Here is a 20,607-nt window from a genome sequence, read left to right as displayed (position 1 = left end):
TCGAGAGCAATACTGTAACTTGCGTTAATTTACGAAAATGAGAAAATGTCAATCTGTCATCACGTCAAGGTATTACATTATCGGACATTAAAGTCTAACTTTAAATCGTTTTAAAAATCCGACCAATCACCGTGGAAGCTTGACGTGTATCGGAACTAAGTAATTGTAGCTCAATTTGTGAAAAAGCTTTTCAAGATATTTACGAGACTCGAACAGAATTATGCGTCGGAGTATCCCGATTATCTCGCAAAATCACGTTAACGATACAAGTTAATTCTACTGTATGAACTATGCTTCTTTTTGTTATCCTTTTAAAGATCACGAGATTCCCAGAGGCGTTCCTTTCAAGTGCTCGCGAAGTTAAAAGTAAAAGATTTTAATATTTTACCAACAACGAGAACGAATACCTTGATTTTATAAAATGAAAATTCGTTACCTGTAATTTGAATTTCATTCGCTTATAGGCAAAAGGCTAAATATGTAGATTTAATCGAATTAAGGAAAGCTAGGAATGCACATTACCTCGGGCAACTATTTACCATAATAAAATACACTAACCGCACTGACGAACGATTGGATTAAAATTTGAAATATGTAAATATATGGATAATTTATACGCTGTAAAGGGTTAACGAACAATCTTTAATTTCTATTTGACAAATCCAATTCGAATTTAGAAAAGTTGGATAAATACATGAATCTACATCGTGTTCGGATACAATTAAAGAACTCAAGAAAAAGTTGGAACACATGACAAGATCTTTAATTCGAAAATGCCATACATAAAGTCAAGCTGTAACGAAAATCTCTGTAACGTTTTCAAACTTTAAATACTCATTATTATACGCATTCGTAAAGGCTTGGAAATTCATTCTGAAATCCTTTAAATAAATATGGATCTTATAACATCGTTTCCCGTACTTCTTTCGTTTCTAAAGAAAGATACACTTGCACCACTTTACCATCGAGTCTCTCAACTGCGTCCGTCTTATCCGTTTATTTTTATAATTTATCCATTTTGTTTTACCCTTGACAAAGCATAACCGATATATTTCCCCTCTTTCGCAAACATTTTCTTTCGCCGTAAAGCATACTCTGCTGCGCGTAGCCTTCGGCCCGTTTCACAAGTTGGCGAACAAAAATATTTGTCCGGCGTTTAGACGTTTATCATAAACGTTCGTTCACGATCCGCGACACGAGCGACTTGAAAACGTAACAGTAATATGAGTTTGACGAAACGCGTGTAAAATATACCTTGTAATTTACCAGGGCTTGAGCAAACGCTCCTTTGCTCCGATTTCCACGTGGATAGATAAAATGGGGAGAACACAAGCATGGAACGAATCGTACGATAAATTTCCGCGGCAACGTTAATTCTTCACGGAGGATCGTAACGACTTGGCGCAGAAACTAAGAATTACACGAGAGTATCGCGCGATTCGGCCAAATCGAGCTCCTCGTCCCTTCTTTACCAATCTATTTACCCTCTGTAATATCTTAAATCTTGCGAAATAGTTGCTCCATTAATTAAAGCCTCCCAAGGGTAACAGGCGTGGAAAGTCATGTGACCCGACGTGTTCCGTAGAAAGTTCAAAGAAAAGCCTACGCGGCCGGTCAAATGTCAAGCTACCGATCACTGAGCAAGCTAAAAATATACTTCAGCCAGCTAAAAAATAAAATACGAGAGATCCTATTCAGGTCCTCCCACGCGAGAACCTGGACTCGAGGTACGGGATGGATTCCGAAGAAGCTCACGAACGATCTGTCCGCCGCACAGAATCGCGATATTGCCGGGAAGATGTGAGAAAGAGAAGTGAGAAGGAGGGCGGGGGTAGAGGGACGTAAGTTTCTTGGCGGAGCTAGTATTCCTCATGCGAGAGAGACGGAAAGGAAAAGGCGAGAGGAAAGGGACGTCATCCACAGGCAACCGTGTTATTAAAGAAGGGTGAGATGGGTCGAGGTGCGAATACGTACGAGATTCCTTGCTTCCTTTCGGCGTACTGTCCTCGATACTAAACGATCTTGGAAGAATCGCTCGGAACAATAGAAACGTTCACGGTTTACGCCGCGATTCCCGACGAAAGAAACGACCAAGGTGTAGAAGGAACGAGCCCGGAAGCGTGTACACTCGCGAACTAAGGAGCAAAGGCGAGCAAATTCCGCGAAATACAAAGGAAACCATGCGACTGAGCGTTTGCTTTGCTTCCGAGCGAAACTCCGAGCACGGATTAATTTGCGTTTTCGAGATTGTAAAGTCCAAGTTACTCAGCAACTCCGTTACATATCCGCTGCGCCGTCGCGACATAGAAAACGACCAGTCTCGGCACGAGTGTCCGACTAATCTCTTACGCCAACCACATTTCCATCCTACTTTTCAACGGCTCGTTAACCGTACGCTTCGAGAATGAAGAAGAAAAGAACAAAGACCTGAACTGGATCGCTTGACTCGGTTCTTTCAACCACTTGAAGCATGCGTTTTAACGCGTAAACACAGTGTTCGACGATTGCGTAATTGCAGGATTTTCTTTATACACGATTGTTCTTTGTTAATATCCTTTCAATAGGTATAGTTACGAGCATCGAAGTTACGTATAAAGAGAATATCCATTTTAATAGTTTGATACAATAGACCGAGAGGCAAAGAGGTGGATTATTATGATCGATGAGATAAGCAAGTAAAATTAGTTGTTTGTCCGAAACGACACGATGCATGATGTATCATTGCTGAAATAGAAAAAGAGTAAACTTGTAATTCCATCAAACTTAAAGAACGTTGTAACTGATTCTTAGATTCCACATGAACTTCTCCGTATAAAATTTCCAATGGTTATTTTCTTAATCTACATGCAATATCTTAATTTATATAATGCAATTATTCTTGTTCAACGTTGCTCTTAGCGATTTTTCAAATTTCATTTAGAAACACGTTATATATCTTAAATTTATAATAACATTAATACTGTCCGTGACTAAATTCTCATGTTTATTCGTGGAATTGTCCAGATCATTTATTTCCTTCATAGTAGACGTTTCGCAGTTCGCTTTGCGAGTTTCAGAAATAATTAGATTGTACTATATAAGCTTTCTTCGATGTTCTTCGTTATTTTCACGAATGCATCAAACTTTCATAACACTTCGGTTAATCTTAGCTTCTTAATCACTCGTCCACTTATTCGATTATAGAGTTCTCTCACACACATAGCCAAATTTAGCAAATGTAAAAATAATTCGCACTTATTCGAGAATTGTTCGCCTCGGAAGGTCATAAATAGAATAATGGAATAATCACGATAAAAATCACAAAAAGATATTCACTTTTATCGCGATTAACTGTTAAAATGTGAACTGCAAACATGTTTATTGGTATAGGAAAAATACACAATCAATGGGGAATATAGCTACCAACTTTTAATAAGAAATGTAATTACAGGAGGACTGAAGATTGACGAAATTGTCATGAATTCGCGATTTGACAAACAGATCGATCGATAGATAACATCGTAAGCGCTTGCAGAAGCATTGCGTCGAAAATCGAAATTGGATCGAGTATAAATCCCTTCGGAAAATTCGAACGAAAACTTAATCTTAACATAACCCGATCCGCCGTAAACTTTTGTACGTGACGATAAGATGTAGGAAAATTGCCATCGAGAAACCTAGCAAACCTTTAGCGCGCGAACGCAGCACGCGATTTCGTCGACGATAAAATCGAAGAAAATCCGTGGGGAAAATTGCCGCGACGTTCGTTAATTAATTAATCCATGTAACTTCTCGCGTGTTCCTCCGATGAAAAAATACATGGCAACATTTGGAAAATAGAAGGTAAAATTATGTAATTCGAGGAATTACAATGAAATATAATTTTTGAATGAGTAGATATTAATTGATAATAAAAAGCTTCCTTCCAGTGCTATACGTTCACTTTCTGATACTTTATTAGGTAAAATTGAAAGTACAATTGAGCACATTGAAATGAAAATATGGGTATGACAGAAATATGTGAAACTGATAGATAGAAAAGTAATTACAGTTATTTCGCTAATATTGCCTTCATATTTATATATACAATTATTTTTAAGAAACGATCTAGAAATTTACAATGTTATAAATTATAATAACATTATTATTTCAAAGAAAATAGTAGTATTTGTTTATTGCCTGTATCGATCGATTATTATTTCTCCGCTAAAACTGAATGAGATACGACGACGTAAATTTTGCCTTGGTAGAAGCATAAGTACCGCTTTTTAACAAAACAAGTGTTTAATTCTTAACAAATTATCTGAATAAACGAATTCAGATGATAAAAAAGAATCATATGCGGTCTTTAATAATTCTTCGGTTTCATAAAACAAGAGATGAATGTGGGTCAACGAAAAATATATACCACCAAAACGATAGATCGCGTATACATGTGTGTTCATGTTGCTATAGATTATCTTTATTTTACATACGTACTAAAAGTGTACGTACATTCAGGAATAATTTCTTTTTAACAACATATTCACTACGCTTACGTATTCATTCCAATGTTTTAACCAATATTGTATAATAATTATATAACACTTTTTATATATTAAAAAGCATATCCGTATACATGGTGAAATTTTCATTACTATCGGATTTTGAATCCAAAAAATACTCTACTTCGCTAAAAGTATAATTGTGCAATTTGTCGAGTATCACTTATCAAACGAAAAATTGTTTGAAACCACGTAAATACTTTAACAGAGAACATCATCAGATACGCTTCTGTCGAAATCAGCGGATACTTACAACTAGTACATTTAAAATGAGAATAAATAAGTTGTACTTACAAAATAAAGTTGACGCTCGTTAATCGTTTGTATTATGAAACAACAGAACTAAACTATGCTACGCTTTAAAGATCTTATAGCAAAACCATTTTTATAAAAATTAAATTAAACACTAACGAATATCCAATTTATGATTACGAGTATACTTCGTTAGCTATTTCAAATGAACTAGAAATCGGGAAACATACGTTTCATTTAGCGATATTACGAACATTAAATGCTGTCAAACAAAATGTACAGAAAGCCCGTATCTGCGAGCTGGATTGTTAATTTATTCGATTGTGTTTGCTAACACGACCTGTTACACGCGTCGCGTGCAATCAATGCGCGCGTCACGACGCTCGCAAATGTATCTAGTGTTAACATTAAAAATAAAATATGCATTTTCGCTTTCTCTCGCAACGTTCCATCTTACTCTCGTTCGCAGATTAGCGCGGAATCCAAACGATAAGATCGCCATGCAATCGCGAAACCATGAGAATCGTTGAAAAGTAATTAACAAGCAGCTGTTCTTTTTGTTCGACGAACATTCGATCAACGTACGCCCGAGGCGAAGGCAACCGCGCGATAAGAGGCGAAAAGCACAAGAGATCGTCGACAGAATGGAACGTTCCTAGGGAATCGGGGAAATAGGAGCGGAAATTAGTCGATTAAAACAGGATCAAAACCATCTCGAAATTACGCTTGCATGCGTGGCTCGTTTCCCACGGAAAACCACACATGCCATAGAATCGAAGTATGAAAGTTTAAAAGACGAAAGAACCCTCGGCCAATTAATTACCAGTGTCATCGGTTCGGCTATTCAGGGATCGGCCACGATGGAAAACACATCGACGGCAACCAATTAGGCGAACCATTTCCAATTATACCAGACGGAAACGTCTCTATACCGTTGAACGGTTTCTAGTCCACTTTATGGATCGAGCGTATCCTCTGATCGAAACGTGAACCGAGAGCGAATACGTATTATCATCTCACCTGTAACGAGGAGAACGAATTTGTTGGAACGCGTGAAATGTACATCGATGATTTGACGTCGATTTGAAGTACACGATAAGGAAGCATAGAGAGATGAGACGATGGAAGTAACCGCGACTCGAGAGGTCGATGGAAACGCGCGAAAGCGGTTTTAAGAGAAGAGCCGGAATGACCAACCTGTTACTTGAAAGCTGCGGAAGCTTCCGAGCGGGGAAATGCGTGCGTTCTTTCAGCCGCGCTCTCGCGTTCAGCTGCCCCTCCGGATGGATACACGTGCTCCCGTATATTCTACAAACGTACGTGGCCACTTAAGTAGCGATACGTGTATTTTTAACAAACAGTGTGTTTCTTTACTCTCTGTTTCCCGTAGTTGGTTTTAGCGTCTATGCGTAGTTAATGTGTGCGCGCGGACACGTATGTTCACGCGCTGCGTGTACCTGATGTACGTGTATACCTGTGTGTACGCGTACGTATATATGTGTATTTATAGGTATGTGTCAAGTTCTAAGTACAAGGTGTGCCTATACGCGGTTCTCCGTGGCTGGAAAAAGCGACGGCGCGCATGCCCGCTTTATTAGACGCGCAAAGAAAAACTCGCGGCGAGCGACCAACTTGACGGAGAATGGACAAACAAAAAAATAGAATCACCGTTATATCTAGAGCGACGATATCGTCGGGCAGGCTGCCCGGCTTGCACTGCCCGGGTCTCCTGTTTCTCCCACCGAGCGAACCACTCGCCCCTCCGATTCCCGTCTCTCCCGGCTCTCCTGCCTCTCCTGTCTTCTGCCTGGCGCTCTCCTTACACCCCCGTTTCGCCAACCCCCGCCACTTCGAACGCGCCTGCCGAAAAAGCTCGCCTATTCTATACGCTACCTCTCGCCCCTTTTCATACTCCTTTTACCCTCTTCCCTCTTTACCCTCCTCCTCAACGATCGTCCTTTTCGCTCCTTCAATCCCCTTCAATGCCGTTTCCTCTCGTTCTCAATACGGTTCTGTCAGCCGTGACTTCGACTCGCAGACTCTAAAACGAACTCTCTCTCTCTGAACACGATGCCTCTATATCCCTCGTCCTCGCTCTATCTTTCTCTTTCTTGCCGTTCTCACGTCCCACCGCGAACCTCAGCTCAAGGCGCAAGCTCGTCCTTCTCTCCCGGATAGGAGAAGGGAAAAAGACTGTCGACCAGGTGGAATATCCTCGGGAGAACCCAAGGGATCCCGACGACGAGGCGCACCTTCCCTATTCGCGCGCATTTTCACGCACGTGGACGGAACGCACGGGGGTTGAAATGAGATCCGCGTCCTCCACGGACAGACAATCGCGATTCCGAGGGATCTTTCGAAACTTTCTCTCTTAGCGTCGAGCCGGTGGAGCTTGAAAAAGAAGGAGCAGAAACTCGCAACCCCCCTAGTACCGGTTCGGTCGTTTCTACGAGAACACAGAGAAACGGTTCGTTCAAACGAGAAGCTACGTGACGCAAAGACGCATCGAAATATTAGAAAAAGAAAATTGCGCATTTCTCTGACAGATTTTGCTCGATAAAGGATAAAAGATGATTTTAAGATGCAGAAATGTATCGCAACGTCGATTAACGGTACGAGACTATTATCCATCGATCGATTCGCTTTCGCCCCTCGAAATAAAATTTCCTAACGAAGGCTTAACCTAAATTCACGGTTCCACTTTATCGATATTCCCGTCAAACTTTCTCCTGGCTTCTAATAACGAAAAAATTGATGGCACGAAAAGGAAACTGTTGGCGCTTTGATGCATCTTCGTCTCTGCTGTTGTCGTTACTTCGAAATTGACTTCTTCGCTAGGTCCTCGAAAAACGGACGAGAGGACAATAGATATGGGTAGGACAGGAGACAAAAGCCTGCATCTAAGGGATCAATTGGTTGGAAAATTCGAGCAATGGAGCCGGCTGCAGGTAACGTGAAAAACGACGCACGAAATAGAATTTTCAGAAACAGTGCTTGTTGCTCGTCGAAAATAAAAGCTCACGATTGTATTATACGCGGAGATCGTTGACGACCCGCTTTGTAAACTGATGCGTTTCCTATACCCAGAAAAATCGAAACGTTTCTCCCCTGCGCGATATATCGATCAATTTTATGTAAACAGCTGACACACGCGACGGTTTTTCATTGCGGAGAAAAAAGGTACGCGTGAAAAACGCTTTGTTCCCCTTGACTTTCAATTTCTCGCTTTTTCTTTTTTCTACTTTTTTGTTGGTTTTTTCCCCATGCGGTCGCGAGTGTTTTGCCGCGGGATCGAAAAATTACTATTAATACAAGCTTCAACATACCGTGCAGCGGGTTTTGTCGGCACAGTCGGATGTTTCAATTTACCTTACAATCCATTAAAATAGATAAGCGACGCTGTTAACGTAATGCAACGTTATCAAATATTCAGGTTTCATCAGACTAGCGAGTACATGGCCCGCACTTCCGGAAACTTCATTTTACTCGATCTAACAGGCAGAGCATTTTGTTCGAGAAAAAATATATACCTTGTGTAGGGTAATCTGTTGCAGATCGAATCTCGAAGATTTCGTTTTAATATTTAGCACGTGTTATGAAATTTACTCCTATTCTATGAATCTTGCTGACTTGTTTCTGGAATCGAATTTTGACCGAAGTTTGAAGAAATGAAACTTTTGTTCGTGTTACTTGTTATCTTAAATCAGATTAATATCATTGTATCTTATAAAAATTGTACAACGTCCAATAAGCATTATCACTTATATTGTTGTCGTTCAAACAAATCAGATTGTTTAGCGTACTTAATAATTAAAGGAGCGATTCTCTTCAGAATTCTTTTAAAGAACTTTATATATACAATAAGATAGAAAGTTAAATATAACAATAAAATAAAAGCGAAAAAATTTCATTCTTCATTTTTTTACTTATTTTCACATGTAGAATGATCTTCTGCAGATCCTCCTCTCCTCTCTAATTAAGGATTGGTCAAATTATCTTTGTAAAATCGTATTCATGAAAACGAAAGACGATTGTGCTTTTGATTAGACTTTCTTTCCATTTGCACCACTTTGAACACACGTAAGTCGATTTAAAATTCTCTACACTTAACTATCTAAAATTCATATCAGATCCGCTTAAAAATCTGTTTTAGGCAACACATTGAAGATCATCGTACTTACGTGTCTACCTTATTAGAGATGTATACAGAATAAACTGACACTATAGTCCGAGGAGATCTTTCCAAGCAGTGTCAGACTTCAGCACTATACCCATGGTATACCCGTGAGTCATTCTCGAAAGCACGTCTAGAAGATCCCACGGGCATTCCCTTATCTTGCATTGTCGAGCTGGGTCGCAGATCTTCTCACAACTGCCTGAGGTTCTCTTTAAAAAACGCAATGCACGAACATCGTGTGGCAGCTTATGAAGCTGTCTCTTGAATACCTAATCCACTGCCTCAACCACAGCCATTTTAAAATCCGCTAACAATGCCCCAACTTCAGTTTCGACAATTAGGTACTAATTACGTCGTAATTAGCGCTGTAGTTAATAAGTTATCAGTACCTAAATACTTACTTTATTAGTAATTGGTAGTTCGTAATTGGTAGTTTAGCGTGCAACGAATTTTTTTTTTTTTTTTTTGTTGAAAACTTTTCGATCACAGCTTTATCCTTTTGCAAATTGTTTATCTTGTCTTATTTTATTTCATTTTATGTATTTTTTATTAAGTTACGAATATAGTAGCAGCGACGAGTGGCGAGGATGGCGGCGTGTAGCAATGGGATCCGAAACAATTCGAATTATGATTCAAGACTCAATAGAGACTTTTACGAGTTTTAAGCTTCGAATCCTATTCGAAGTTATTCAAATTTGTCGCCGCATACACGATAGAGATTCGAACTGTTTCAGATCTCACACCACTACTCGCCGTTTCGCTATAATCTCGTACTTAGACGTTTCTAGTATATTGATTTTGTAATTCATTTTTGTGTCGTCATTATTTATTTAAACCGAATTGCGTTACCGATTATTGATTATTTCAATAGCGTTCAACGTGTAATTAGGTAGCCAACTGGTTAGGTATGAATTACGTAATCAACTAATCGATTTAAAAACATGCAATTGACGTATGACGTATATGGAATCGAAATGGCAAATTTTGGATTTGATTAGATACGACATATTACTATTATTAATATTAGCAAACTACCTTTCGTAAAACACAAACTTTTAGTTTGAAACATTAACACAATAACGTAGCAAAAATTTGTTGTTGAAGTGAAGGAAAAATAACAGATATTTGTTTATTATAATCCTGTAAATTTAAAAGCATGAAACATTTTGAAACTATACGAGTATTTATAATTTAGAAGATATATTAACGTCCATTGCATTGCTATATTTAATGCATAACTAACATAGCTAATAAGCAGTTTAGTTAACACATTCGCAACATTACGTATTACTGTTAAATATGCTATAAAAAGAAAATAATAGTAATTTCTGCTAAATAATATAAATACTTGAAACTTCATTTTTAGGTTGTCGAATAATCATGTACAAAAATTAGTAGGTATAACTACATAGAAAGAAAAATACTTAGTTAAGCCTAAAATATGCTGAAACATAATCGCAGGAAAATATTTAGGTAAAGTATTCAACGATATTTCAATATTTTAAGACTTGTACGCCATTAATAAAATATGTAAAAATTAATGAAATTTGTGATCTTCGGAAAGTACAATGGAAAAATCAATAATGCAGCAGGGAATATTCGTGGTGTATATTAATATTGAACAAATGCAATTGTAATTTAAAATTAACTTAGCTGAAATTACTGATTTTTATCATTGATTTGATAATATTCATCAAAATCGTAAAAATATATTCGTCGATGCATATTTTTATACGCAAATATAACCTATATATTATAATATCCCAATTAAAAAATCAATACTAATTAAAAATGCATTAATTCTAGTCAACATACATTCATTTCCTTTTAGTTTTATTTAAAATATGGTTAAATATATAAAGTAAAATTAAATTCATTAGAGAATATGTATACTTTGTAAATAATCAATGTTTTGAAGTAAATCAGAAGAAGTTATACAAATCGCGAATTCTGATTATCATAGATGCAAGTTTGCTGTCGTGAAACTGGTGCCGACAGTAATTCGTAACAGTAATGCGAAAGGATTATCAAGGAAATTGAAGTAACTATGTGATTACACGAGAATCTCTCGACGAAGCGCCTTAGGTCCAAACAGATAAAGCTATAGTACGATAAATTTTGTACCGGATAATTTCTTTCGTGAAAAATATGCGAAAACGAAAAATTAATTTAGTAATGTAAACAAATACTTGTTTATCAACTATATATGTTAAATTATTCATACGAATGTTTTCCAAATATATTAAGATAATATTTAGCCTCCTGGACATTTTACAACTTATTCTTTGGAAGACTATTTTTATGTTAATTCTTATATCATCAACAGAAATCTATAATTTTTCATTATTAAGAATATTAAATAAAGAAAACATCATTTTTCTTATAACATTTTGGCAATGTAAATATTTACATACGTACATGTTGTGTACATATTACAATAGAGACATTACGGCATGTATGCATACTAATAGACAATTAATGAATTAAATTTATGCTTTCTGTATATTTTTATATTTTGTATTCATATTAATAACTAATAATCAAGCTAGTATTTTAAAAAAATGTTTTCTAACATAATCCTGTTTTGTATTATCTTACATAAGCTTCAATACATGTATGTATGTATGTGTGTGTGTGCGTGCGTGCGTGCGCGCGCGTGTGTGGGGGGGGGCGTTGTGTGTGTGGTTGTGTGTGTGTGTGTATATATATATATGAATTGAACGCATGCGCTGAAACTTGAAATAAACCAAATGATCGAAGGTAAGTGAAAAAAATGGAAATATGATATATTCTGTAAATGTGATTATTGAGTTTCTGTAAAAAAATATATAGTATATGTAATTCTATATTTTTTTAGATATATATAATAAATAGTATTGAAAAATACTATTTAAATTAAGAAAAACTGTATTATATCATAACTTTTACAAAGTTTCCACAAAAGAAATTACGTATAAGATATTTTGTTATTAATTAAGGTGAAAGTACTGCTATAGTCTTGTGAGTGAATACAGAATTTACGTATATTACATCAGTATAGTAATTTTTTATAAAGCTAGGCTGAGCTGATAAAGGTTATGTGAAGTTGTGTTTTATAATTATATAATCATTTCTTTTAACAGAAACAAAAACGCGAAAATAATAACCACAGTAGTGTGATTGCTTATCAAAAAAAGGAGAAATTTATACAATGCAATCCGGTGAATGGCGAGATTAATGTTTGTTAAGTATTACATTATCAAATTTTCTATTTATTTATATTAGTTTTGTTACAGATGAGAAAGATAGTGACTTGATGCCAAAATTAGATCTTGTAAGAGATAAAAGTAAATTAAAATATAGTGATATAATATATATGAAACAAGCAGAAGAAGCAGCTATTCAAAGAGCATCCCAATATGCAAAAAGACGTAACAAGTGTGCAAAAGCAGGTTTTGCTCTAGCTGGTTTATCTTTAGGAATTTATCTGTATACCATATATGCTGTAAAACAGGAAACATTTTTAAATGATCTATATGAACCCGAAAAAATAATTGAAAAACCTAGTTCAAAAGCTAACGTCGCTTAAAATTATTTGTATTTGTATCATATAAGACATTACTCTTACCTACATATTATCTAAATACAAATAAAAAAAGAACTATGTCAACTCTAAGGTTACCACCTTTACCAAGTATAAAAGATTTGTTAAAAATATATAAATTGCGTGCAGTGAAACAGCTTTCTCAAAACTTTATCTTAGATCAAAATTTGTCAGATAAAATAATAAGAAAAACAGGAAATCTCTCTGATTGTCATGTATTAGAAGTTGGTCCTGGTCCTGGTGGACTAACTCGATCTATTTTAAAGCATCAACCAAATAAAGTAATTGTCGTAGAAAAAGACAAAAGATTTGAGCCGACGTTAGAAATGTTGGCAGATGCTTTTGCAGCGGTTAATGGTAACATGGAAATTATTTTTGATGACATAATGAGGTTTAACATGACTACTGTTCTCCCACGAACTGAAGCAAAAGCTTGGACAGATAAAAGTCCAAGAATTAGATTAATTGGTAATTTACCATTTAATATATCAACACCTTTGATAATAAAGTGGCTACATGCAGTTTGTGAAAAAACTGGCCCTTGGGAATTTGGAAGAACTAGAATGACATTAACATTTCAAAAAGAAGTTGCTGAACGATTAGTAGCTGAACCATCAGATTTACAAAGATGTAGATTATCTGTAATGGCACAAGCTTGGACAAAACCAATATTACATTTTATTATACCAGGTATATTAATTCAGATCTTTTTAGGTTGTTTAATTTTTACATTTTTTGTTCATAAAAAATTTAATACATTTATTTTTGCTAAAAATAGGTAGTTCCTTTGTTCCTAAACCGGATGTTGATGTTGGTGTTGTAACATTTGCACCTTTAACTGTTCCACGTACAAAACATGAATTTACAATTTTTGAGAAAGTTACACGACACATTTTTAGTTTTCGTCAAAAATACAGTATACGAGGTATAGAGTAAGTAAAGATCACAGAAAAATATTTTTACATTCAACAATTTATCCTTTATATATTATCATATTTTATATTGATAAAAAATAGTTATAAGAGTAATGAAAAGAATTATAGAATTCAGTAATACAATTCTGAAATTTTTATATACATTTCAGAACATTATTTCCTCTAGAATATCGGAAAGAATTGGGACAAATGATGTATAAACTTTCTGATTTGGACCCACAAACAAGACCAATGCAACTTACAGTAGAGGATATTGATAAACTTGTTAGTGCATATAAATATTTATTAGAAAAGCACCCAGAAATAAATTTTTATGAATATCGTGCATCACGCCGCATAGTATCATTATCTAATACAAAGGATATAGAAGTCGTGGAATGTACAGACTAAAATTTGCCTTGAAATCTTGTAAAATAAACATAAATAACAATAATTTCATTTTTGCTATACTTTTTTATGTTTACTTTTATTCACATATATCATGAATGTTTTAATAAATCAAAAGAATTTATAAATTATTTAATATTTATACTGCTGTTAATAATTATACGTGTAAATATTTTTGAAAATATGATTCGTTCCATTTGCCAGTCTCGTTATCACATTAAATTTTAATTTTACCAGGTTAACCTATCAATTTTAAATCCGCAATTACGTTATTAAAAGTAATTTAACAACTATTATTTTAAATACTTCCACGATTGTAACAATTTTATATATTTTCCAACTTATATCTTTTTCTCATAGAAACACTAAATAATTTATGAATGCAATAATAAAGAATTCGGTTATATTTTTTATCGTAAAAAATTAAAAATCATAATTACATTAAAATACATTAATTTCAATTTCAAGTAATTTGCACGAGACCAGCTCTTTACATTACATTATGTGTATGTATATTGCTTGAAAATAGAGTATAAGATGTAAGTAGTAATATACAAGATACATAACATTTTGTACTAGTAAATGTATGTATAATATTTTAATAATACATATATTGTAAAGATACAGAAGACACTGAATAAAAGGAAGAATTTGAACATGATAGTTGAATCACTCTTCTAAATCTAAACCTTCTAATTCTTCTTCTAAGCCTTCTAAATCTTCCTCTTTAAATAGGTTTTCATTAATTGCTAATGCAGCTGCACCTTCACCAACAGTAACTGCCATAATAATATAAGTTATTAATCTCAAAATATTATTTTAAAACATTGAATATATTTTCTACAAACCAGTGGAGCCGCTTTCGTTGTTTATATCTTTATTATTTTTCAACCGATCTGCACCAGCTACAGTTATTCCAGAAGTATCAATTTCACTAGCTTCAAGTGCGAGTCTGTCCATGTCAAGTTCTCTATATTCTACTTTCTCTTCAGTCTCATCTTCCTCGCGGACATAACTAGATATTGCTTCGTCTCCATCGTCAATGCCTAAAAATATTTTCAAAGTAAATTTTATACATGTGCTAAGAACATAAAATATGTAAGATATAAAACAATAAAGAAAAATACCATCTCCAGCTGCAAGCTCAGGATTAAAGTAGAACATTTCTCTGCCAGAAATACCAACTTGACGTCCCGCTTTGTAATCGTTCCGTCTTTTTTCTTCATCTTTCAGTGCTTGCTCTTTCTTTTCTTTTAGTTTTCTCTTCTTCCATGCCAAAAATGTCTCTAATGTTATTTTAGTCTGCCAGAAAATGTCAAACAAATTATACATTTTAAGAAAATATATTAAATACTAAAAATATTTATGAAATATAAATATAAAAGTTCATATTATATTGTTTTATAGATTATTAAAATATATTCATACTTGATTTGGTCCCAAATTGGCTCTTTCTGTTTCAATTAAATCTTCTAAAGAAATTTCATCTTTTTTATCTTCTTTCTTTTTATCTTTCTTAAGGACAAAACCTGGTGGTAATGCGTGCCTGTAGATACATTTTTGCCCCGACGGACATTCCCAAAACCAACCATATTTTGATTTTTCAACTGCTTCTAGGAAATGTTTACAAATCTAAAATTAAACATATTATTTACTTTCTCATTTTTCAAAAAACTAGTAGCAAAATATTATGAATTTGAGCTTACAATATCTGTTGTTGGACGATTACCACTGCCATGCTTCTTCTCAACAACTTCTTTCAATTTATCTTCATCCCATTTATCCATGGTATCAGTTTCTTTATCATCATCTCTCATATCACAGTATAATGAACGTTTTTCTGCTTTTCTTTCTATACTTAAATCATGAGAAAATTTGCATTTATCACCTTTTGTACATTGTCCTTGTTTAAAGAATGCACATACTACTGATTTAGGATCAGTTCCTGCAAAAAAGTAAATAACTATTTTGTTATGTTCTTTTTGTGTTTATCTATAATAAGATAAAAATAATAAAACGATAAAATAACTGTGAATATTAGAACTTATGCTAATGTAATATATTCAAACAATTCTTGATAATTGTATTATATCTTTTAACTAAGTGCTGCAATAACCTTACTCAGTTAATACCTTTATCTATTTTTTGTGTTTGCACAGGTTTAAATATGAGAGCTAATTCTTTCTGCTCCTTTAATTTTTTTTCTTTTTCAAGTTTTTTAATATTAGGATCTTCTAATTTCCGTGAATTAACACCACCTGATTTTACCTGCTTCTCTACTTGCTGAATAAATTTCTGTTGTTTGGCACCTTTCTTGTTCTTTATACCAAAAGTCTTATCCTAGAAGAAAAATTAATATTTAAGTGAAAAAATATGAAGAGTAACAAACCTCAGTACAAATCTCATATACATGTTTAAAATAAAGAATATGGTATTTTAAGGTTATAAATGTTTGTATTTAAATACCTCAATAACTTTCTCTTTTTTCTTCTGCTCCGCCTTCTTACTGGGAGCTGGTGCCTTTTTGGGTGGCATTTCATTCGCTTTTCTGTATTTACGGATAGCAAATATAGAAAATTTAATAACAGAAGATACAAATGTACAGAAATTTACTTCTGAATCATGGAACAATTCATACACGTATACATTTATAAATGTAAATGTAGTAGTAACACGAAATGGACCATAAAATACATATTCTGTATATAAGAAAGTGTGAACGATAATAAACGAACTGGACACATTAAACTTTTTTATTCAGCAAGTTCTATCTTATATAAATATATTTATCCATAAATTTTATTTTAGAAATATTCTTTTTAATTCGAAATTTCGACCTCATCAAACATAAGTAGTAATTATAATACATTATCATTTAATTATTATTTATAAAAGTATAAAGCGTTGATGTAGTATAGTATTAGACTCATAATAAAGTTGTATAATAAAACTATGTTAAAAATGTATCTATAAATGTTATTACTGTATCTGACTCTACTTACCTTTTGATCATTTCATAATAAGTACTTTATAGCATAAATTAAAAATCGAATAGAATATTACATATTTCCTTACTTATCTGTTTAACATTGATGTTAGAAATATTATATTAACATAAAGTAATTAAAGATATATAATATGTTATAATACATCATTTGACAAATCATAGTACGTATAACGCAATCCATTTGTTGGGTTAAATCTTTCCGCTCTGTATATTCTATGTTCTTCGACGCTAACGTGGAGCGTGTTCAATTCCTTTCTTATCCGTAGATTGTGGTTAGAATCGCTTTAATCCGATTTTCTTTAAGATCTGAAATGGCGAAATTCGATTTAACATCACGTATAGGTCAATATCTTGACCGGCATTTAGTTTTTCCACTTTTGGAATTCCTATCTGCAAAACAGGTATAATAAAAAAAAAAGAATATTTTTGCTTTAGACAGTTTGGTTATAATACACTTGTGCTTCTTAGATTTACGATGAGGACGAATTACTTCAAGCTAAGCTCGATATTCTTAGCAAAACAAATATGATAGATTATACAATTGACATTCGGAAACAGCTTTATCCTAACTTAGAAGTGCCAGAGGTACAAATAAATTTAATAAGTGATAATTATATGTTTATAAATAAAAAGCATGATTGAGAACTTCAAATTGTAGGAATTGAAAGCTCGTCGTGCAGATGTACTACAAGAACTTGGTATTTTACAAAATAATGTGTCTGTCGTTGTGCAACTTATGAATAATGAAGAAGTTATGAAGAAAATGGAAAATATGCGAGATTCTAAAGCATTGAACAATTATCTTACTCAAGAATCTGAGGTAAGTGAAATGAAACCACATACGGTATCTTATTTTTGTATAAATCTAACAAATTAACATAAAAAATATTAAAAAACATTTTTCTATCAAGTTTTTATGTATAGTATTTATGTATCTCTTATATATTTTAACAAATCTATTTTAATTTACATATATTATCTTTTTATAGTTTAGAGTGGAAATGATGGATAGTTTCGTGAAATTAGCAAAATATCGTTATGAATGTGGCAATTATTCTGTTTCTACATCATATTTATATTTTTATATGCTTATAATGCCACCAACTGATAAGGTAATGATATAATAGTTATATGTTTGATACAAATAGATTAATTTATATTATTTTTAAGATAATAAAGCAGACATTTGTAATTTTTAGAATTATTTAAATGTACTTTGGGGCAAACTGGCATCAGAAATTCTAGTGCAAAATTGGGAAACTGCATTAGAGGATGTAAACAAATTAAGAGAATACATTGATAGCAATGTCATAGGAAATTCTCTTCAAGTATTACAACAAAGAACATGGCTTATTCATTGGAGTTTATTTGTATTTTTTAATCATGTGAAAGGCAGAGATTTAATCGTAGAAATGTTTCTTTATAGACCACAGTATGTGAATATTTTTATAAGTATTGTATTACTAACATAATATACTTTAAGTATGATAAAGGATATAAAATTATGCGCATTTGTTGTTTTACAGTTACCTAAACGCAATTCAGACAATGTGTCCTCATATATTGAGATATTTAGCAGCTGCTGTCATCGTTAATCGTTCCAGGCGATCTATCTTGAAAGATCTTGTAAAAGTAATACAGCAGGTTTGTAGTAATTCTTTATTAGAATATTTGGTAAATATCCACAAAAAAGGAGCCATTTCCGATTTTGTTGATTTTTAAATATGTTGTAAAGCTCGACATTTCAAACAACTTTTCCCTATACATATAACCAACGGTTTGTTTCAGTTTTCAATTTATATGCAAAAATATCCAGTTGCTCTGCCCTACTTTTCAAACTGGTTTGGGTTAGTACATAGTAATATTAATTTGGTTGCTCAGTATTGTTTATATTTATTCTCGGCGATCGAATTAATAATACTACATAGTAATCCAACTCAGCTTAAAAAACAAAGCCGAGCGACCGGATATTTTTGCACATAACTTGAATACTAAGGCTGATCGCCGGTTACATGCATAAGAAAAAATTGTTCAATATGCTAAGATTTACAATATATTTCAAAATTACCGAAATTATAAATGGCTCTCTTTTCGTGAATATTTACCAAATATTTTTAAGTTACACATAATCTTAAGACGTATTAATTATTGTTTATTCTTTACAGGAATCTTATACATATCGTGACCCCATCACAGAATTTCTAGAACATTTATATGTCAATTTTGATTTTGATGGAGCAAGACAAAAACTACAAGAATGTCAAACAGTTGTATTTAATGACTTTTTCTTAATTGCATTACTGAGCGAATTTGTAGAGAACGCACGTTTAATGATCTTCGAAACATTTTGTAGAATACATCAATGTATAAGTATTGGGTATATAATAATTTTATGTTTTTAATTATGTACATTGAAATATTGGAATATATTTTTATAATTCGTTAATACATTTTTATATTACAGAATGCTTGCAGAAAAGCTTAATATGAAAGCAGATGTAGCAGAATGTTGGATCGTTAATCTAATTCGTAATGCACGACTAGATGCCAAAATAGACAGCAAATTAGGGCATGTTGTAATGGGTGGACAGCCCGCATCTCCTTATCAACAATTAGTCGAGAAAATTGAAACTTTAAGTGTTCGTAGTGAAGCATTAGAAAATTTAATTGAACGGAAACTAAAAGCTAAGAATCAAGACCCTGTAAGTATAGTGTGGAACTAACTAAGGTCAGTATCATTCACAATCATTTTTCATACATCAGTATTTTTTCGCTTTTTTCAGTCACCTGATTAACTCAAAATGATTATGATTCTCTCCATCAAGAAATCACACTTTACATATAAATATTCTTAAATATTCATTCCTTTTTTACTAAATTTTTTTAATTATTACATAATTGCTTTCTTAACAATTACATTATTATATAATATACACTTTACTTTCATATAATGAGAATAAAAGGAGAGGCATATTATACTAATACTTGTTCATTAATTTTTTTCAAATTAAGCTATTATACTAAGAATTACACTGTAATTGAATCGTATCCTATACAATATCCAAGGTATTATCCATTCATCAAATCATTCATATATGCATAGATCAAAAGCACAAAAAAATTTTCTCTCTCTAAATGTAATTCGTTTTCTTTTTCTTGTACACATTATAGCAAACTGTTTTATTTTTTGCAGTACCAAATTTCGTGGAATCTGGACTTATGACATCATGATGCAATATGCAGGGATATTGTTTAAAAACATCCAATTGTTTAATTCAACCCCAACCTAAAAGCGAAACACGCGGAGTGAAATAATTCAATTCTATGCATGTAAGCGGAAGCCGGAGTTCTAACGTGAAACGAATATATTTTTATTCATACATTTTTCTTTAAAAGATTAAATTGAATGAATAAAAATATATTTGTAGGAACATTGTATAAATATATGTGTGTACATTACAACATAAAAACCATTGTACTGTTTGTAACATGTATCGGCACATTTCATTATAAGAAACGTGTTAAAAAGAAGTATAATTCAGTAATTCTTTTTAATGTATCTCATTTCAAGTACCTTTAAGTCAGCTCTCTAACAAAAGATTCCTATTTAATCTAAAAAATAAATATATTGTTTTGATCCATACAATGATATAAAGAAATTAACAATCAAACTTATCAAAATAAATGGAAGTTAAAAAATATAAACTTATCATTTTAAAAAATTTTAATGTTAGAGATAGGTA

At 33.1% G+C, this 20,607-nt stretch overlaps 5 protein-coding genes and 1 long non-coding RNA gene across 19 annotated transcripts in view; 4 read left to right on the top strand and 2 right to left on the bottom strand.

Annotated features, from left to right (window-relative positions):
• Positions 1-6,564, bottom strand: part of LOC117208567 (regulating synaptic membrane exocytosis protein 1) — a 145,774-nt gene extending 139,210 nt beyond the window's left edge. For 4 of the 10 annotated variants that reach the window (XR_004487728.1, XM_033449793.1, XM_033449794.1 and 1 more), the window contains exon 1: positions 5,973-6,409. The gene's annotated coding sequence lies outside the window, so the exon portion shown is untranslated. The other 6 variants (XR_004487727.1, XM_033449796.1, XM_033449797.1 and 3 more) reach the window with 4 other exon arrangements.
• The window catches only part of LOC117208577, a 156,370-nt gene extending 146,297 nt beyond the window's left edge, over positions 1-10,073 (top strand). The window contains exons 3-4 of one of the 2 annotated variants that reach the window (XR_004487730.1): positions 7,614-7,723; positions 8,929-10,073. This is a non-coding gene — a long non-coding RNA (uncharacterized LOC117208577). Of the gene's footprint in view, positions 1-7,613; positions 7,724-8,732; positions 8,803-8,928 lie in introns of those variants that run through there. The other variant, XR_004487731.1, reaches the window with a different exon arrangement.
• A 1,593-nt stretch (positions 10,074-11,666) lies between these two features.
• On the top strand, positions 11,667-12,820 carry LOC117208574 (cytochrome c oxidase assembly factor 3, mitochondrial). Of its 3 annotated transcripts, none has more exons than XM_033449804.1 (3): positions 11,667-11,712; positions 12,075-12,152; positions 12,228-12,820. In XM_033449804.1, the coding sequence occupies exons 2-3, from the start codon at positions 12,143-12,145 to the stop codon at positions 12,518-12,520; spliced, it is 303 nt and encodes a 100-aa protein (XP_033305695.1). In that variant the 5' UTR covers positions 11,667-11,712; positions 12,075-12,142; the 3' UTR covers positions 12,521-12,820. The 3 variants fall into 3 exon arrangements, with proteins under 3 accessions (XP_033305695.1, XP_033305697.1, XP_033305696.1); XM_033449805.1 differs by lacking the exon at positions 11,667-11,712 and adding an exon at positions 11,814-11,952; XM_033449806.1 differs by lacking the exon at positions 12,075-12,152 and having other exon boundaries at positions 11,674-11,712.
• On the top strand, positions 12,485-13,906 carry LOC117208571 (dimethyladenosine transferase 1, mitochondrial). Its single transcript, XM_033449801.1, has 3 exons — positions 12,485-13,225; positions 13,314-13,467; positions 13,620-13,906. Exons 1-3 carry the CDS (start codon positions 12,595-12,597, stop codon positions 13,858-13,860), a joined length of 1,026 nt encoding a protein of 341 aa, XP_033305692.1. The 5' UTR covers positions 12,485-12,594; the 3' UTR covers positions 13,861-13,906.
• Positions 13,907-14,253: 347 nt separating this feature from the next.
• LOC117208570 (zinc finger CCCH domain-containing protein 15 homolog) lies at positions 14,254-16,562 on the bottom strand. Its single transcript, XM_033449800.1, has 7 exons — positions 16,324-16,562; positions 15,990-16,197; positions 15,564-15,802; positions 15,286-15,489; positions 14,985-15,159; positions 14,706-14,903; positions 14,254-14,636 (listed from the first exon to the last, which is right to left on the bottom strand). The coding sequence occupies exons 1-7, from the start codon at positions 16,390-16,392 to the stop codon at positions 14,527-14,529; spliced, it is 1,203 nt and encodes a 400-aa protein (XP_033305691.1). The 5' UTR covers positions 16,393-16,562; the 3' UTR covers positions 14,254-14,526.
• A 501-nt stretch (positions 16,563-17,063) lies between these two features.
• On the top strand, positions 17,064-20,401 carry LOC117208568 (eukaryotic translation initiation factor 3 subunit E). 2 transcript variants are annotated; one of them, XM_033449799.1, is made up of 9 exons: positions 17,064-17,265; positions 17,333-17,449; positions 17,523-17,684; positions 17,854-17,976; positions 18,064-18,296; positions 18,391-18,508; positions 19,030-19,241; positions 19,329-19,592; positions 20,058-20,395. In XM_033449799.1, the coding sequence occupies exons 1-8, from the start codon at positions 17,176-17,178 to the stop codon at positions 19,585-19,587; spliced, it is 1,314 nt and encodes a 437-aa protein (XP_033305690.1). In that variant the 5' UTR covers positions 17,064-17,175; the 3' UTR covers positions 19,588-19,592; positions 20,058-20,395. The 2 variants fall into 2 exon arrangements, with proteins under 2 accessions (XP_033305690.1, XP_033305689.1); XM_033449798.1 differs by having other exon boundaries at positions 17,066-17,265; positions 19,329-19,566; positions 20,058-20,401.
• The last annotated feature ends 206 nt before the right edge of the window (positions 20,402-20,607 follow it).

The sequence above is a fragment of the Bombus bifarius genome, unplaced genomic scaffold, assembly GCF_011952205.1.
Source record: "Bombus bifarius isolate JDL3187 unplaced genomic scaffold, Bbif_JDL3187 scf7180000008140, whole genome shotgun sequence".
In the NCBI taxonomy this organism is placed as follows: Eukaryota; Metazoa; Arthropoda; class Insecta; order Hymenoptera; family Apidae; genus Bombus; species Bombus bifarius.
The sequence above is the reverse complement of the archived record's forward strand: the minus strand, read 5'-3'. Positions and strand labels throughout refer to the sequence as shown.

Bases quoted from the DNA above. Each gene is read 5' to 3' on its own strand.
- LOC117208571 (XM_033449801.1), top strand. From the start codon at position 12,595: ATGTCAACTCTAAGGTTACCACCTTTACCAAGTATAAAAGATTTGTTA. The intron at 13,226-13,313 runs GTATATTAATTC...TGCTAAAAATAG, and splicing joins ATTACATTTTATTATACCAG to GTAGTTCCTTTGTTCCTAAA. The intron at 13,468-13,619 runs GTAAGTAAAGAT...TATACATTTCAG, and splicing joins TACAGTATACGAGGTATAGA to AACATTATTTCCTCTAGAAT.
- LOC117208568 (XM_033449798.1), top strand. From the start codon at position 17,176: ATGGCGAAATTCGATTTAACATCACGTATAGGTCAATATCTTGACCGG. The intron at 18,509-19,029 runs GTTTGTAGTAAT...TATTCTTTACAG, and splicing joins TTGTAAAAGTAATACAGCAG to GAATCTTATACATATCGTGA. The intron at 19,567-20,057 runs GTAAGTATAGTG...TATTTTTTGCAG, and splicing joins AAGCTAAGAATCAAGACCCT to TACCAAATTTCGTGGAATCT.
- LOC117208570 (XM_033449800.1), bottom strand. From the start codon at position 16,392: ATGCCACCCAAAAAGGCACCAGCTCCCAGTAAGAAGGCGGAGCAGAAG. The intron at 16,198-16,323 runs GTATTTAAATAC...TTTTTCTTCTAG, and splicing joins AAAAAGAGAAAGTTATTGAG to GATAAGACTTTTGGTATAAA. The intron at 14,637-14,705 runs GTTTGTAGAAAA...TTATTATGGCAG, and splicing joins CAACGAAAGCGGCTCCACTG to TTACTGTTGGTGAAGGTGCA.